General features: G+C 41.8%; 2 protein-coding genes across 3 annotated transcripts in view; one reads left to right on the plus strand and one right to left on the minus strand.

The window, feature by feature from the left end:
* Positions 1-9,709, minus strand: part of LOC128256934 (hormone receptor 4) — a 40,579-nt gene extending 30,870 nt beyond the window's left edge. The window contains exon 1 of one of the 2 annotated variants that reach the window (XM_052987660.1): positions 9,301-9,709. Coding sequence is in view for 1 of the 2 variants with exons in the window: in XM_052987659.1 (XP_052843619.1) it covers positions 5,718-5,762 (45 nt within the window). In the remaining variant the exon portion in view is untranslated. Of the gene's footprint in view, positions 1-5,717; positions 5,854-9,300 lie in introns of those variants that run through there. The other variant, XM_052987659.1, reaches the window with a different exon arrangement.
* Positions 595-5,315, plus strand: LOC128256936 (uncharacterized). Its single transcript, XM_052987662.1, has 7 exons — positions 595-1,169; positions 1,733-2,137; positions 2,207-2,385; positions 2,447-2,623; positions 3,084-3,230; positions 3,306-3,569; positions 3,769-5,315. Exons 1-7 carry the CDS (start codon positions 888-890, stop codon positions 3,869-3,871), a joined length of 1,557 nt encoding a protein of 518 aa, XP_052843622.1. The 5' UTR covers positions 595-887; the 3' UTR covers positions 3,872-5,315.
* Positions 9,710-18,037: the final 8,328 nt, after the last annotated feature.

Below are 18,037 nucleotides of genomic sequence, written 5' to 3' on the forward strand. Positions count from 1 at the left end.
TTCCAACATAACTTTTATGTCACTCCTGACATTTCATTCGAGTTCTTCAGAAGTTTGTTACTCTCATTTTTTCATCGCCATTCCGCCATTGAACAAAAATGAGCGGTTCAATGTGGAAAATTGCAATTTCTTCTTTTACTTCCCTCTTAGGTGAATGCAATTTGCCAATAAGTCTTAAAGGCCTGAGCCTCTTTGAGCTGCCTACAACTGGGAGAAACTGTAAAAAGTGCAGCAATAAATTGCGCAGTGTTCAAGTCTGTTTCTCAATTCAATTAAGTGAGCCGAGGGTCTGGGCCTGAGTTTTATGTCGGCAAAACTTGGTTTTCCAGGCTCTAAAAGCCCCTTGTCGGTTGCAGTTAAAACTCATCCAACACTTTCGTCGCTAAATGCGTTATTTTGAATTCAATAAACTTTTTGCCGTCTAAAAGTATGCAACACTGGGCGGAACTTAAACTGGCATCCTAAAAAAAAGGGTTTCCACATATGCTGACCAATATATTGCAATAGAAAGTACTCGATACCATCGCACTTTCACCTATCGAAAACTTGGTAGGCGACAAACTGTCAAAATCGATGGCACATTCCTCGAACAGCAGATGTGGCGAGTCATTCTTTCAAAAATTGTCGCAGCGAGCAGAGCTCTTGAAAAGTAATAAAAAATAAAAATTAAATTCCTCTCATTGAGTCGTTGTGTTCCGTGTCGAGCAGAGTATTTGATTTTTGCAACCAGCACGCGCGTGTGCCGTTCTCGTTTAGATCCAGATACCAACCAAGTCCAGGCCCGGGTCCACCAAAGCACACAGTACAGTAGTCCCACACCAATCCACTGTTCACTGCCCACTGCCCACTGTCCACCGATTGCAAATCCGTACTAGAAGCTAAGCAAGATGGTCACCGACTCGCAGGACACCGTTCCACCGAAGACCAGCACCAGCAAGGAGGTGCAGTGCCAGGAAACCGGCTGCGATGAACCCCAGGTGGAGCCGACTGCTCCAGCCCCAGTGCCAGTGGCCACCCCGAAGAGCAGCCGTGTGGGCATTTTCAACGCCGAGGACTTCTTGTCCCGTGCCCAGATGAACGACAAGATCAACAACATCCTTCGCTCGCCCACCAAGGCGCCCAACGGGGTGCGCCAGCGCTCCGTCTACACCAACAACAGCCCGTCGCCGGTGAGTAGAGTTGCCCTGCCATTTTCAATTAATTTTCACCTAAAATACGCACCGTCATTGCTGAATTGACAGACGAGGACTGAAAATATAGTCCTCATCTGTCACTTTTTGACACATCCAAATTATTTTGGCAAAAATATACGCGAAAAGAGCCGTATTCAAGGACACAGCGGAGTAAGCCAAATTCTCAAAAATACTTTTCGTTTGCTTTAGTGCAATTTAGTTGTGGCCACGCCTGTCATAGCTCTAGAACAGTACCGCATGCTATAAATTTTAACATTAGTTTTCTGAGAGGAAGGCAGAACAGGCAGGGTTGTCCCCCCAAAGAAGTAGAACTTTTTTGGCGTCACGCTAAACAATAAAATGCTACATTTTCCCAATGCCTCGAAACATTTATCTATTTAAAAGCTAATATATTAATATAAGTTTTATGAACACTGGTAGATCATTTTAATACAAATTTGTAAATGTGAATCCAGTTCAGCCCAAAATTCTAAATACAAAACTAGCTATTAGAATTATCTGCAGACCATCCTAACATCCTTTCCTCTCCTAACCCTTAGCAAGCCACCATGCGCCTTGTGCCTTCGATGAGCGGCACGCTGGGCTCCCGTATGAGCAGCTTGTCGCTAAGTGCCGGCAGCGTGTGCGGCGTGAGGCGGGGCATGGAGCGAGGATTGGAGCGCGGCAGCAGCAGCAGCCTGGGAAACAGCGCCAGCGTGGGCACCAGCACCGCCGTCCTGGCCAAGGAGTGCTCCAGCCAGACGAGCAGCAGTGCCCGCCCCTTCATGCACCTGGGCGTCCATCCGTCCTCGCACTCGCCGTTCGGCGCCATTCCCCAGGTGGCTTCTGGCTTTGAGGCCGTGGGCATGGAGCTGGATGCCGGGAACATCACGCGCAGCGGCAAGAGTCTGACAGGACGCTACAACACCAGTTTTGGCTATGATGCTGAAGGAGCCTATTGTGTGGTGGGTGCCCTACCTTTCATTACCTGCCATCTAAATTCTTAAAGTATATTCCAAATTCCAAATATTCAGCCACAGGCGCACCACACCCAGCAGTTTCCGTCCCCAATGCCGCCGCCACCATACGCCCTGGGTCGCGTCAGCTCGCGCACCTTCGAGTTCGACAACAACACACCGCCGCCGTGCCCCGGATCCGGACCCATTGCCATGACCAACGGCACCATCCAGCTGCGTCTGCGCGAAGGTGTTCGGTGGGTGGAGTGGAAAGCTACCCTTAGTTACTATAATATGAATAAAACGAATCCCTTACAGCATTGACATGACCCTGGACAAGGCTGTGCGCGTGCTCAACCAGCGCAGCATGGTGGCCGTCGCTTTGTCGCGTAACTGCAGCAACTCGGCCCTCATCCATCCCAATGGACGCGTTCTGCAAAGCGGCTCCAAGGTGGAGATCGTCACCTTCGACGGAATGAAGGCCAATAACTTTGTGTAAGTTTCGCTTGGGTAACTTTTTAAGCATTAAGTTTTTTAGAGTCGATTTAGTAATTCATTGGGATATCGATATCATATTTATTACCATCGTAAGTATCGATATTCGAATCAATAATTAAAATTTTGTTAGAATTACATCACTAGTTTTTCCCAATTTTAGAAACTCTGTCACTAAGCTTTTTCGGTTTTAAATCAAAAACCAGAATTTTGGGAGACTGATGTTTTCAAGTTTTTAACCTCTATTAGCTAGTTTGAGAATAAAAATAAAATTCGACACAAAACCAAAAACTGAAATTTCCCGATTTCAATTAATTTTGTTCTTAAATTTTTATGTTTTTTTTATAATTGGTAGTAAAATACATTCCCTTTCAATTTGAAAATCTTCTAAAAACGGCAGATAGCTTCGCAATCGAGCAACGAATAAAAGCCCAACTAAAGTACTCTTTCCCCTTTTCAGACGTTATGCCAAAATGTGGTACAAGGGCGTCAGCTTCACCAGCGAGTCTTGCGCCCTCATCTATTTGGTGGACACAGCTGGCACGCGCACCACCACGGACACCTTCACCGACCTGACCAAGGACTACACACTGGCTGTGTTCTACGAGTGAGTATATCCCTCCCAGGACCAGACTGTCAAAATCGATTCGTCGAGCTCCTCTTTCTAATTAACGCTCCGCAGCGACTCTCGTCACGGTCCGTCCTTTATGGCGGATGCCCACGAGGTAATCGCCAACTCCACCTACAACTGCGCCGAGGACGGCAGCGAGGTGTACGATATCAACGGATTCCGCATCACACAGGCGGCCGACGGCCTGGTGAAGGTCACTCGCCAGCACAACAAGTGCCTGATTCGCACCAGTCCCAGCAACGGATCGGCCACCCTGACCACGCCTGGCATCCACTGCACGGCTTCGCTGGGAAAGACCTCGCACCTGTTCGTCCGGTGAGTAAGCCACTGCCCTGTGCATCGCTATTTGTTTCTCCCAATCTTTGAACTGACCTTTGACCTTTGATCTTAGGACTTACCAAAAACAATCATATTAGTATATATTTGTTTAATTTAACATTTTTTATATAAATTTCAAATATTTCCTTTCTTTCCTTCTTACTAACAACTCCTTGTTCTCCCCATTCCCTTGCAGTCGTAATGAGAAACGCATGCACTTCGACGGATCCTGTTTCATTGTACGCAACGCCGGTCACTCGGCTGGATTCAATGAGAACAACCTGCTGATTGTCTACTAAGTACAGCTCGCTAAATGGGAAGTGCCCGGCGTGGGGTGGTCCGCCCACCTACCGCCACCCAACCGAGCACCCGAAATCGGCCCCGTCCCACACACACACAAACACCACAGACACACACAAACAACGACTCGAGCGTCGATATTGACAACACCGACACCCATCCAAAAAATCCAAGATCGGGGGCCTCGACGTGGAGAGGGATCAGATCATATGAGAAAACAGAACCTAGGCTACGGTCAAAAAAAAAAAAATGATAAAAATGATAATCGTAAGACTGCAATTAGAAAAAGACAGCTCGAAAACAGTGCGCGAGCAACGAAAACTGTCAGTTCATGGAGGGCATGGTCTTCGCCGCCATGGGTTGCTCTTCGATTGCTCGACGTAGGCGCAACGCAACCACTAAGGAATTAGTTTTTAGACCCCGTCATAATCTCTCTACCCCTCGATATCTTTATTTTTATACGCTAAAACTGTTTCGTACTGGCCAGAAAGTTGGGAAGCTCGAACCCATACCTTCTGCCTGAAACGCCGGCCTAGACAATGGGATTTCGATCAGGGCCAGCGTTTGGTGTTAAAAAAAAAAGAATCTATTCGTTTCGCGTTCCACTTTATTTTCGGCTTCATCGATCTGTCCAAATTACTTTACGAATTTCAAAATATTTTGTTAATATGCAACATTCATGAAGAAAAATTTCAAAAGGAAAAAAATTAAGAGTTGCAAAATTTTCACAAAAAAAAATATTGAAATTATGTATATCAAAATTTTAACTCTAAATGGTGAGTTCAACAACGAATAGGCAGCACCGCGGCTGATTTCCGGACGAATTCTTTGGCATTATGTTCGGACCACGAAACGCCAGTGTCAATTCAGTTAGTTCTAAGTTATCAGTTAAGATTAGTTTACCCAGTTGATGCCATCCAAGCATGTTCATCCGCACCCATTTACCCACAGCGTACACGACCCCCAAAAACTCGACCCAATAATAAGCACACGTTGAAAGTAAAATGAACAGTCCTCAGTCAACAGAAAAGCGTGTGCTAAATTTCAAAGTGTAGGTAGTAGGTACTGTCTGGTTAGGTACGCACTACCCACCCTATATAAACTGACACATTCGCACACACAACTCATTCATTTAAGGACAGCAGCAAGGTGGGAAATTGCTACTACAACGAAATACTATTTTTAATTAGCTTACACTCGTCTAAGAGAAGAAAACCATCTTTGACAACTAAGTTAACACACAAGCACACTATAACACTATCACACATGCGAATACCCCTCCGAAAAAGTGATGGAGGGGGAAAAAGTGAAACACCACGCAATTAAACGTGTCTAGCCTTACGACAATCTCCAAAACCCCAAAATTTACCCCCATGTAAATCGAAATTTATGTGTACAAAAATCGATTTATACAAGTAATAAATGAAAATCCGAAATAAAGAATTTAACACATTTACTCAAAAAGAATGTTTGCCGAGTGTGGGTAATTGTCAAGCTCCTTCCGACACTCCTTACATTTCTTGATGCCTTTGTCTGTCGTGTTCTGTGGTATCGTAAATGTACAAGGAAATTGTTTTATGACTACAATTCACTTCACACTCCTCGACAAGGAGTTATTGCTCCTGAAGGGCCATCAGGAGTGGAAGTCTTTAAGGTCCAAGAGGGAAACTCCTATACATTTGATTCAGCCTTGATTTCAGAATGCCTTTTTAAAATTAATCAAAGAATTTAAGGTAAACACATTTATTTATATTTATATTTAGATCAAAGTAATCTTGAATGAGTATATTCTTAAACGAAATATTAATTGGTCTTATTGAGGTGTTTTGAAGTCATGGTCGTTACCTGCAAACAAATCCAAAAGCACAACGATATCGGATCGGCAGTCATGCAGACTAAACTCTCCAACAGACTTAGCCTGGCGTTGAAACTGGAGGAGCGGCTCGGCAGTGGCTGTTGGTAGAGATTATTGGATAATGGTTGGCGGAACTATATGCCACGTCTGTCTCTGTCATAAGAAGAAAGTTGGTCCATGGTTAGAGAGTACACTGGGAGAAAGACAGGCAGGCAAGCAGGCAGGGCTAGCAAAAAGGTGAGGAGGATAAGCGAGGGGCGGTGAGCGAGTGCGGAAGCCACGGCAGGGATACACAAGCGGCGGTGAGTGTCTCCAGCTCTCAAGCTGGCACACATATTCAAAAAATACATCTAAAAATGCCTTTATTCTAGTGCGAGTGCTGCGAACCAAATGAACCCCGAACCCTAAGGCCGAAGTTAACTTGGGAACCTTGGAGGCGAACAAAGGCCACCCCCCTCACATATGGCGTATTCAATGCTTACGCTTGCGTGACTGGTCGGAAAACTCGAGGGGGGAAGGGGGGTATCCCGTCGCCATTTGCCTCTCGCACCCGTGCTCGACATCAAACGCTTTTCACACTTAATTGGGCGTAAAATTAAATCAGAATTGATTAAAACACTCGAATGACAGCAGTAGTCGAAGCCAGAGCTACATGATGGTCTGGTCCCAACTGCCACGGCCGAGCTAAAAATTCTAAGCAAAAACAAACTTTTCGGTTTCCGTTCTTCCAGCTGACGCATGGCACGTAGCTTCTGTTGGCCGAACTGCCACCCCCTACCACCCCATCGCCATCCTCCTAAAAAGGACTAATTGCTGCCTAGAAACTCAACTCCAGCTCTCCGCTGCCTCGTCCTTAGAAAGTTTATCAAATTCAATTTTCGACAGAGGGAAGAACGGTCTGCTAAGGCAGGGCATCAATTTTTTTGCATTACCGTCTAATGGGCCGTCAATTATGCGAGTCTCGGATCACCGGTTACACGTACACATTTATATATATTAAATAGGGCTCAATTCATAGCCATAAATCCTCCAGTGTGTTCGATTCACCTGCCCTTCGTGTACCGGCCTGCCCAACCGGCAAATCAATTCGATTTCCGGCCAAAAAGGGAGTGCCATCAGATTGCAACTTCCCCCGATAATTGCATTTTAACCGATTCACCCAGGAAAAACCAAGAGCCGAGACACCGGTTATGGATGTATGCAAATTCAGCTGCTTTTAACTTAATGGGAAATGAATGGCACTGGGGGAAATAAAAAATTATGAACATTTACCCCTGAGGGTAAGTGGCTTAAATTGAACCAGGAGGATTACCCCAAAATACATCAACATTTAAGCGTATCCATCTGTCATGGCGAAGACCTCAAACGAGAGCTGACAAACTCGCTGGGACAAAGTGGCTCATCCGAATATGTAAGTCTGGCTGTCAGCCCACAGAGGTGACGGCAATCAAATCAATCAGCCCAGTTACCTGAGCAAAGTGAGTCCTCGGCAAATGTCTTTGCTTGGCGGAAACAACCCCTTTAACACCAAGCCCCATCCTGACATGGGAGATTTCTGGGCGAAAAGAGTGCAGCAGGCAAGGATGATTGCGGATGACAAGTTGCAAGTATATATATATAGTCCTTCAATGCCAAGCTGTCAGGGTTGATTGCTGGTTGCGATACCGTGCTCCAATTCATAAATTATTTAAAAATAGAATTTGCCCGAAAACAGATTGCGGTGCTGTGACATCAGTTGTAATTAAACTAATTGAGAGGCTGTCGAAATCACTACATTCAAAGTTTCGGAGGACTAATTGAAGTTGCACTCTTAACATTGCAGTGTGTTCTGGTTCCATTTACATTACGTTTACCCCAAGCGCCACTCAATATTCATTATGCCCAAAGAGTTACCCTTGTTTTCACTTCAACAAAAATAAATTAAAATTGTGTAAATGTTTTCTAACTCTCCGGCAATAACAATGGAAATGGAACAACAGACGAGCGTCAACATTATTATAATTGCGTTTAATTAAGCCGCCGAGTAAATCCTCTCAACACTTTAATTTGAACTGGCAGGCCAAGAAGCAACAAAAGGCAGAGCCGAGGGCCAAATATTGTTGCCCTAATCCTCTTGGCCGGCCCAAAAAGCTTTACAAATTGGCAAGGGATGCCGCCCTCTAGCTGATGCTGTCCAATAAGCAAAGTTTCGGGTTTATGAACAGGAGGCTTGGTAAATTGTCCAATATTTGCGCTTAACAGACCTCATACAATTGCTACACCGAGTCTCTTATATCAACGTTTTTGCGTGGCTTGTGGCCAAAAATGCTCTGTTTTTGGCCATAGCCGTTCATTTGTTTGCCAAACGCGGCAGATGTCACCCACCATCTGTGGCTCCCATCTACCGTCTGTGCGGCAGGTTTTTGCAAAATAATATGGTGGCTGTATTTGCCATGGCAATCCTAATTAGCATGCTTCATCCTAGGTGGTAATTTCAGTGCATGCAATCCCCTTAAATGCAATCCAAAAATCCACATTGCTTCTCATTAAAATTCATTAGTATGTGCCATCCAAATCAAGAGTCTCACTCTATTTTAAAGCTGGTTTTGTCCCCGATTCTCCAGCAGATTCATTTATTTTCAGTGCCATCTCCTAGCCAATAGCAGTTATTTTCAACGAACACTTTTCAGTTGACGATTTAATTAAGTCTAATGGTAAAATGTTGTTACGCAATTAAGTTGGTGTCGTTGTTTTCGAAAATGCCCTTTTTATTGGGCCCAACTCACGTGCTGACCCTGTTCGCTCCGCCCAGGGTAAACCAATTTCGGCCCACATAATGTGAAGTGAATGCAAATCGAATTACCAATAACGAGACTGTCACGAAATATCTGAGAGCTGTTAAGACATGAACGAAATGGTAGTTCAAAGCTGATCCAAGTTTCAGATCGTTGTACCTAAACTTTAATAGCTATGACTACTCTCTTATATAACGTAGACAAGACAAATTAATACCCAGTTATGCTTAAAAATGCATTACAAAAATGAATAGGAAACTGAATGTTTGCTAAGGTGTTCCGTCTAAACAGTCAAGAAAATATCTGTCTGATTTGTATAACGAAAATAAGAAAAATTTGTTCAGGAAGACAATTTAAATTTTCTTTTTATGTTTATCAAATGGTAAGAAACTTTTTGATTTGTTAGGAAATGTAAATGCTCTTAAAAATTGATTGGTTTTGCAGTCTCACTGCATTTAAAACATAAATCGTTTTATAGTTTTGTTTGCACAACTTTTATCTTTTCTATTCCCGAAGAAAGCTATTCGCCAGTAGGAAATCAAATTTTCCATGTGCACATGTTTACATATCTAACAATGCGGTTGCTGCAATTTCGGATTGTTCAAGCTTGCGGTGCACTATTAGGAGATATGCGTGTCAGGTATAAGATACAAGTATTACAGCGATAGCAGCTCCCTCTTAGCGGTAGTTACCTGCCCAAGATACGACTACGGATATATGGTACATTTATAGCAGTAGATGCATGTCGGGAGCTTGGCTTTCGTATTGCGCATCTGTGGAATAGCGAATGCGTACTTACATGATGGGCGAGGCCATTGATGTGGCTACCGTCTGCGGCAGGTCCTTTTCCTGATCCTACAGATGATGCGGTTTGCTTTCCCGCTTCACTTGGCTTTGGAACAGCGGCTGCGGAATTATTCGAGGACTCCTGGCAATAGCTGGCGCACCTGCCGACGCCTCTTTCGGAGATGTGGGCGTGGCTGTGGTTCTGGGCGAGGCTGTGGGTGCTGGCGAGGGGCAGGGGAGAGGCCGGCGGGGTGGGTTGTTGTGGAAGAGAGGGGCCCGTTCTGTTGCGTAAACGGGCCAAAGCACTGCGTAGACCCTCCGTATTGTCTTTGTCGGGCCCCTGTTCAAATGAAATGCATCCGCAGATCAATCCCTCAGCCACCCACGAACCGCTCCCAACTGGTGCCTCTCGTCGCTGCAGTGCTCCTTGGCCAACCAATTAAATCGTGATTTAATTGCACTTTAATCCAAGGACATTAGATGACTAGCCGCAAAGTTTGCAATAGCAAGCGGCGAAGTTGACAAGTTCAAAAGTTGTCCTCGCTCAGGGCAAATCAGAAAATCTAGTTTCCACTTGATTGTGTTATATGTGCTCGAGCTATAATGTTTTTAAATCGAATTTAAAAGGTTGAACAGCAGTAAGATTCGTTCGCAAAAGCCTGGGAAGTTCAGAAGCACTGCAATTTGAGAAAAGAAGAAAATGTATTTTTGACAATTGTTCATAATGAAAAGTAGTGTTTAAATTATTGCTTCTCCATGGAATGTGTAATTTGTAGTATTGACCAGATAATCAGATCGAAAGTAGTGTTTAAATTATTGCTTCTCCATGGAATGTGTAATTTGTGGTATTGACCAGATATTCAGATCGATTTTATTTCTCATCATTTCTCTTGACATAAATTCATAATCAATGTATGTACAACACATTGTTGAAAATCATAAAAATGTATATGCTAAAAATATTCAATGCCTAATATTAATATGAACATTAAATGAAAACAATAATACAATCCCAAAACAACACAATAACCAAGCACAAAGGCGTTGTACTTATTATTCGTTATTTGAAAAATTGTGTTTTTAATTAAGAAAGGCATTTCCAATTTCCCCTTCTACATTCACTGAATTCGTTAAAAACCCATTGAAACCGAATCAAGCATCAGAAAAAGAGTCAAATTAAATAGTTATACCTAACTGTAACATATTAGATAGAATTACAGCCAAAAACTGCTAGACAGAAAAACCAACAATTGAATTCCACGAAATTTTACCCTAGTTTTTTAACCATGTCTGTCAGGCACCCTCCAATTTGCAGTGCAGGGGAATCTTGCCTCGGGTTACTGGGAGGTAACAAAAGCCCGTCGAGGCTTGTTGATGATGTGCCGGAGGTGGAAAAAGTGAAACATAATTTCCGACACACAATTAAAAGCCAGGTCCTTTGGGCCCCGACCGTATTTCGTATTCCGCCCACCGGCAGCGCCGCTTAAGTCTTGGCCCTGTTGCTGCCGTTGCCATTTTTGTTATGCATACGGGGCCGGAGCTCAAGGCTGCGAGGGTGAGCATGTGTCACCAAGAAAAGTGAATAACAGCTTTGGCGGGTCAACAAAAGCAGAGCGACGAAAAACAAAACGAAGTTTGAATGCTCTTGGATTAACTTTACTGAAAGTCAGAGATTAAAATAGTTTCTGGATAAAACTCATAGAGCTTTTCTATCAATCTGTTAACGGGTAGATTTTTGAGTATTTAAAATAAAAATGCACACGAGCGTTACAAACCCAATTGCTTGGTCTACAACCCGCTTGCTCGGTTGTAGGATTTTAGTTGGGAGATCAAAAGCCGTAAATGCAAAATGAAATATTGTCGATACATCAAAATACATTACAAATCCTTTCATCGGCTTTGGTCCAGCCGGAAACGGATTTTCGGAGAAAGAGCTGGGAGTCTGCACTTGAATGAGTTCTGAATTCTGAGCTTTTGAATTTATTGTGGCACACAATCAGTAGTTATATTTTACTGTCCAAAATGCTATTATTGCTTATAAGCAGAATGGCGTTTAAAAGACTAAATTAAGCACCAAAAGGATAAAGTAAGTCATTCAAAACAAATGTAAATTTACCGAAATAATCAACGAAAATTGCGCCACAGGGGATTTGTGGTTCCTTTGCAGACATCATTGAAGCCTTTAAGCCATCGGCTTACTCCTAAGTCCTTGAACTACAATTTCGTCCACAGAGTTGAGAGGACCAGCCACGCCCAGATGTCCGCCCCTCAAGAAAACAGGTGTACGGTATGCAAATGTACAAAGTCATTAAAATGTTGCCCCTGATAATAATGATTTATGGCGAGTGCGAAAGGAGAAACATCCGCAGAGCAACGGCAATGACAGACTCGAGATTCGGGACTCGAGACTCTGGATGTGCAAGGAAATTCGGTGGAAGACTAACGAATGTTTTGGTCAACAAGAGGCCAATAAACACGGCCATAAAGGCACCATTTTTCGGCTTTTGGGGAATGTTGGTGTGGGAATGGGCAATGAACAAGGGAAACCATTGTAAACGAAATCATTTTCTGGGTTTTTTTTTCTGTTTAAAAAACTTTTGTGCAATCTCATCATTCTGGCCGTGTGTATGGGAGTGTGTGCCTTTCGGCTCGCTTCGAAAGCAATTTAGTCGCCAGGGCTTGCTGGCAGCAATTATTTTCTCGTATTACGTATACGCAACGCGTGCCCAATGCGCTGTTGGCAGATTTATTCTTTCATTATGAGGCAAACAATTTTCTATTACGCTGCTGACTTTTCATATTAAAAGTCAAAGAATGAAACGGGCAAAAGGGAACACGCAGGAGTCAAAGCTGACACAAATTGTTCCCCAGCATTATTTACATAATTTTTATCAAAAAACTGTGGCATGAATTGACAACAAAATTCTCATTAAAAGCTAGGGGACCGTGCGGAAAATTAACTTTGCAACCGCTACTAGCGATGGACTCCCATGTGGTCATCGAATTAATTTTCTGGGTGGATTGGGTAAAAGAAGATCGTAGTCCAAATTTGCATTCTTATTGAGTCTCTGCCTTTAGGGGAAAGTCTAAGTGTTATTATTGCCACACAGTGAAGTCTGGCAAGTGTAAATATAAACGGTAATTGATTTCCAGCATACACACATCATCACTCATTCGCACTGTGGCCGCTGGCAGCACAGCCATATAAATTTTCATAACAATAATTATAATCTCCATGAGCAACCAGTAATAATTTTTCGCATTACTGCAGATCCTCCCGTTCTACGGGAACCGATTACTTCCTGTTGAATTTGATTGATGTCTGGTTCCGTTCCTTGATAAAGATTATGCCAGCGGTGATATAACCAATTTACAATGCAGAGAAAAATCGAAACTGAATCGATTTCGGTCTTGCTGTCTGTTCATAAATCTCTTTACAGGTGACTCTTTAGGGAATAAACTGAAGAACTCAGATGGAAATAAATGATTGCATAAATGAAAAAAGGGATTAATCACTCATCAACGATGAAATGAAATACAAAATGCATTAATTATTCAAGCTCTTCAACTGCTCATCTCGAATTCCACAAACAACAAATGAGTTGAATATTTTCCTGATTGCTTTAACATATTCAACAAAATGCACAATTTAGTTAATTACAAAAACTGAAAATTAAAAATATTGTTGGGAAGGCAATTTATTTTTTAAAGCCTACAAATTGCAATTTTTTGTTTAAAGGATTTCAATGAATTTAGCCACAAGAAATGAGAGAGCTGTGGCGTTTTATTTAGTTTTAAATTCAGCTTTCATGTGGTTTGTGGGCTCTGTAATAGCTACTTAATTAACTATATGTAGGGCAACTTTTGTCTGCCCCCGCCTAATGGTGAAGTAACTTTATGTGCTCGACAAGAGGGTCACAAGGCTCAAGGGATAACGAGCAGGACACCATTGACGAGCCGACTACAGCGGACCTTTGTCAGTATCCCCGCCCATCCAGCGACAAGTCAAAGTCCCACTCATTGAACATCAAAAACATTCGTAAAGGCGTGTCTTTGTTTGTCCGATTTCCAGTCGAATGATTAGGCCAACATATCAGCAGCAGATACAGCCAGCTCATCACCAATGCCCACACACTCAAGCAAACAATCGATACAGGAATAAAAGTCGAAAAGGCTCTTCATTAAAGTGACTCAGTGTTCATGAACAAATTCGGAGAAGCATTGAACTGAAACTTTTATCATAAAATTTCGATATTACAGCGTTTATGTGGAGAAAACCATTTCCACTGCCTAAACCGGAAAAATAAACTGACCCGATTGAATGGAGCTGTCCGTCAAAGTGGTTGCCAAACATCATTATCCACTGCGATGAGTCTTCACATTCGCAGTCCAGACCGATTTAACCTTTTTCGGCAAGGATCTCGACCCAATCGGATAGAAAGTTACCTGGACAACAGATTTGATTATCCTGTCCGAGGAGTAGTGCTTAAGGACCCATCTCTTTGTGAATGTTTTCGGCGGCACTTAATGGAAACCCCTTCATGGATTCATCGCAGCCACACAGAAAAGAAATTGTAACGACTAGCAAAGGTCAAACGCTTCAACTAATAGAACTCCGTTACAAAATTCCATGACCACTTTACATGCATTTTATATAAGACCAACATAAATAGGTATCTTTTATGAAAATTTGTAATATATACATATTTTTGAAGTTGATGCTGACAATGAAGAATTATCCCGCTATCATTATTATAAGAAACTTAAAAACTTTTAATGGTTCACGGAGATAGAACTTTTGTAAAACAATAAATCACCGAGGAGATATGCATAGAAAGACAAAGTGGCAATTGCGAATGGAAAACCCTACTTTAAACCAATTCGGATAATAATTTTTGTCAGTGAAGAACTGTCACTCCAGATTGTTGCAAGTGCATTGAAGGGTCGCGTTTCTGCTACTGCATTCGCAACGAAACTCAAATCTGTTGTGGGGAGTGTCTTCTCGGCTGCATTGCTCTTTTGCTGACCAAGTACAAAAGTCATTGGCCGGGTCGAAAACTGCAGTGCAACAGCAGCATGAATAAGTCAATGTCTGCTGTATCATCTCAGGAATAAGGAGGAACCCTCTCCCCTCCTATTTGGTTGCCATTTCCATTTAGCAGTGCCGCTGGCATTGTGCTTGTGCAGAGCAACTTTCGACATTGAGTTATAAGTATTTTTGCTTAGTCGTTGGTTTAATCAAGCATGAAATAGTCCAATCGTTGTGCTTTTTTTATGTGCGGGAGAAGTATGATTAGGTTATTGACCCGCCAAGTTGAAAAACTTACAAGGGCACTGCTCTAAAAAGCACTTAAGTAAGGGATTAATAACCTGTCAGTATTAGAAACGGGAGACAGGGCATAAGTTTTCATTGGCGGATTACTCGGTGTATTCGTAGTTATATCACCGTAATTAATTTAACGCCCGCCAGCTGCAATCAAAATAAACGCAACGGAACCTGGAATTTACATTTACATAATCCTGAGCTTAAATGCTGTGCAATCAGTTAAGTAAAATGTTTGAACAGGGGAAAATTAGCAGATGAAAAAAGATTAAGCTTGTGAATACTGTTTGCTTGCTTTGTTCGCAATCAGTACTCCTAAGCTTTAATTAGCGCTATTCAAACTGGCTCCGCACAGGAAGAGACCAGGTAAAACTTTAAAGAACAACATCTGGCAGCCAATTAGCCTAATCCAGTTAGCTCCTGGGCTACAAATTTTGAAGCAATTATCGTGACAAGTGAACTGAAGCTTCACACATGCCCAACCAACCAGACACAACAACATCCATGGCTAGGCAACAACAACTGATTGATGCGTGTCACCTGTGTGAGGCAGTGAAAAAGGGGAGGCTCATCCTGCTCCTGCGGTGTTTGCTCATAAATCACAAAAGAATCAGCGAATGCTTCAAATGACTTCATTAAAAAGCGTAACACACGCACCCAGGGAAACGGATAAAATTGGGTGATAGACAAGGTGCACAGAGAAAAAGAAAACTTGTTTCCAAAAATAGAATTTTAGTTTGTTCTTTAATTAAAAGATTATTCTTAGGTTATTTGTTAAGCGGATTAAAAAAAAAACATTTAATTTATAGCACTTGTCGCCTTTAGCATAATACTCACAAAAAAAAAAAAAAAAGTTTTTTAATTCAATTATTAATTCAATACTAAATAATATAATACTTATATATATATACTTGTTGGTTTATTTTCTATACCGAAAAGTCTAAAACTGTTCTTTAAACCACTTAAGTATTATTTTGACATTTCTGTGGTATTAATTTAATTATGATCTTATTCAGAATTTTGTTACACCCAATAATTTAAAGTTCATATAACAACCTGTGACTTTATTTTCGCGAGCAAAGAACCAATATTTTTTGAAAAGTTTCTATAAGTAATAAGTAATAACGTAAAACATTAATTTATAAGTCAATACATATTCTCAGGATTGTAAATCAATATGTAATTTACATTGTAAATAAATAGATAATAGGTAATGATAATTATTTTTTTTTTAATTTAATTATTTATTTAATTATTTTTTTTTTTAATTTAATAATTTAATGAAAATAAAATAAGTATTATTATCTAAGTAGTATTAACAGAAAAAGCATATATATACGTTACTCATTTTTTTCTATGTTAAAAATAGGAGCAGCGTCAGCAGGCTCATTCAAGTGTGTTTGGGGATAAAATGGGGAGATAAAACAAGCGGAGTAGGGGCCAAATAGACCCATTCTCCTTATCCATTATCCACAGCCACACAGCGTGCTCATCCCTAGAGCCTCCGCTTCGATTCGCTATTAGCAAAAACTCAAATTCAATGAAATCCGGTCCTTTGTCTCTGAAAAACGCCAGCAGATGGGAAACTTTCCTAAGATCTCCGAACACCGCCCCAAGGACTTGAACTTTTCCCTTGACATTTTCCACCATTGTAAATAATTGTTAGCATTCCGTTTTTCGGAGCATGAGAAATTTTCTGCGAATCTATTCAAATAATAGCCAGGAGCTCCTAATTGGCAGCAAAATGTTTGAGTAGTGTCCAAAACAATTGATTGGTGTCATTCAGGGGGAAGCTAAATTGAAATCCAAGGCAATCAGAAGCAAAAAAAAAACAGTAAACTCCGAAACGAATCTGACATTTGTGAATTTCTGCCTTTTTTTTAAGGCATAACTCTTCTTGAGCCAACTACTTGGAACTTTAACTGGAAAAGTTTTCTGGTTTTTACCAGTTTTTGTTTTGTTTCTCCTTCTTTGTTTTCCTATATTATTCCTCTCATGTTCCACTTCCTTGCGTGCGCTTTGTTCTCTCCACATCCTGCCACTGATTTGCCGCTATTGTGTCATTGTCCAAAATTTTATTATGACCCACAAAAGTAAACGGAAAAAAATAAGGAAAAACTTGACTGCGTGGTGTGGGTTATTGTCGCATAAAAGAAATTTTGTTTCGCGGTGGGGGAATTTAACGGGAGGCTAATGATAATCGGCTTGGTCAACGACCTAATAGCCCCGCATATTAAGGTTTTTTAAGAGCCATCGGGGCTTGCTAAATCTGATTGACAACTTTAATAGAAATCAATAAACAAAAACTATCGGGTGAAAAACAATTGGAAAGTTTCAAACTGACAATGTGATTTCAACAAAGTTGGATTTCCCAAACTTTTGATTACAACTTTCAATTGATTTGCAATAAATATGGCTAGCTAGCTTAAGTTTTGTTTTAAAAGTCGGAAAACACCACAACAGAAATTCCAAACGTATTTGCTTTAGGAGCCACCTAATGCGCCACTGGATTACACAGTCTTCTTGAAGCGTTACCTCTAAATCACACTGATTTGCATGCGCCGCTTTTTTTATCCAATGTTTTTTGTAGACAAGACCCAAGTTAAGTATTTGAATACAAACGACACTCCTCCATTAAGTATGCAAACATTTCACGTGTTTTTTGCCCCCGCTTTTCGCCTGGCCAACAATCAGGCGGTTGTTACTCACAAATTGCGTATGTTCTTCTTCAGCTGGCTCCGTGTCTCCTTTTTTGAATACAATTTGCATTCGCTGGGGGTTTTATTAAAAATTATATAATTTTATTTTTAGCTAGGCAAACGGAACAGGCCGTGAGATAGACGCACACACACGCGCACACATAGACACGCGGCCCCTTTTTTTACTCCAAGCACATTTCAGTAGCGTTAGGGATCCTATGGGCTCTACTTTCTTTTGCAACTGTTTCCTTGGCAGCGAGCACGACCAAAAGCTTCGAGTGTTGAAACGCGACTGAGCCCTTAGCAGCGGCTCAACGGCGGAGAATGTGGCCAAAGAGAGAGAGAGAGAGTGGGTGAAAGAGAGCGGGTGGGCGAAGGAGGAAGAGGCAAAGCCAAGCGCGCCCCCAAATGAACGCGCAAAAGGAAGGCGGTTGGTAGGTGGATGGGTTGTAAGAGCACGAGGACGCGCGAATTTATGTCGAAAAGGCGGCAAGAAGAAGCAGCTGACACATATTTGGCTTTGTTTTGGTTGTGGCCCCAACCGGCAATCGCTCTCTAGCGCTTGCGCATTGAACATTTAACACTCTCTGTCAATTAGTCTTAAACTAGGCATAAATAAAGGCCAAATTCGTAGTTTAAACTCGTAGCTGGTCAGTGTTTTTCTAGCTCTGATTTTGGATCCTCTCTCTCGATTTTCCCTTAAATTCGTCGGAGTTCATTCTATCGAT

This window comes from Drosophila gunungcola (assembly GCF_025200985.1).
Source record: "Drosophila gunungcola strain Sukarami chromosome 2R unlocalized genomic scaffold, Dgunungcola_SK_2 000030F, whole genome shotgun sequence".
Classification (NCBI taxonomy): Eukaryota; Metazoa; Arthropoda; class Insecta; order Diptera; family Drosophilidae; genus Drosophila; species Drosophila gunungcola.

Excerpts from the sequence above, each read along its gene's own strand:
- LOC128256936 (XM_052987662.1), top strand. The coding sequence starts at position 888 with ATGGTCACCGACTCGCAGGACACCGTTCCACCGAAGACCAGCACCAGC. Across the intron at positions 1,170-1,732 it reads CCAACAACAGCCCGTCGCCG|CAAGCCACCATGCGCCTTGT; the intron begins GTGAGTAGAGTT and ends CCTAACCCTTAG. Across the intron at positions 2,624-3,083 it reads ATGAAGGCCAATAACTTTGT|ACGTTATGCCAAAATGTGGT; the intron begins GTAAGTTTCGCT and ends TCCCCTTTTCAG.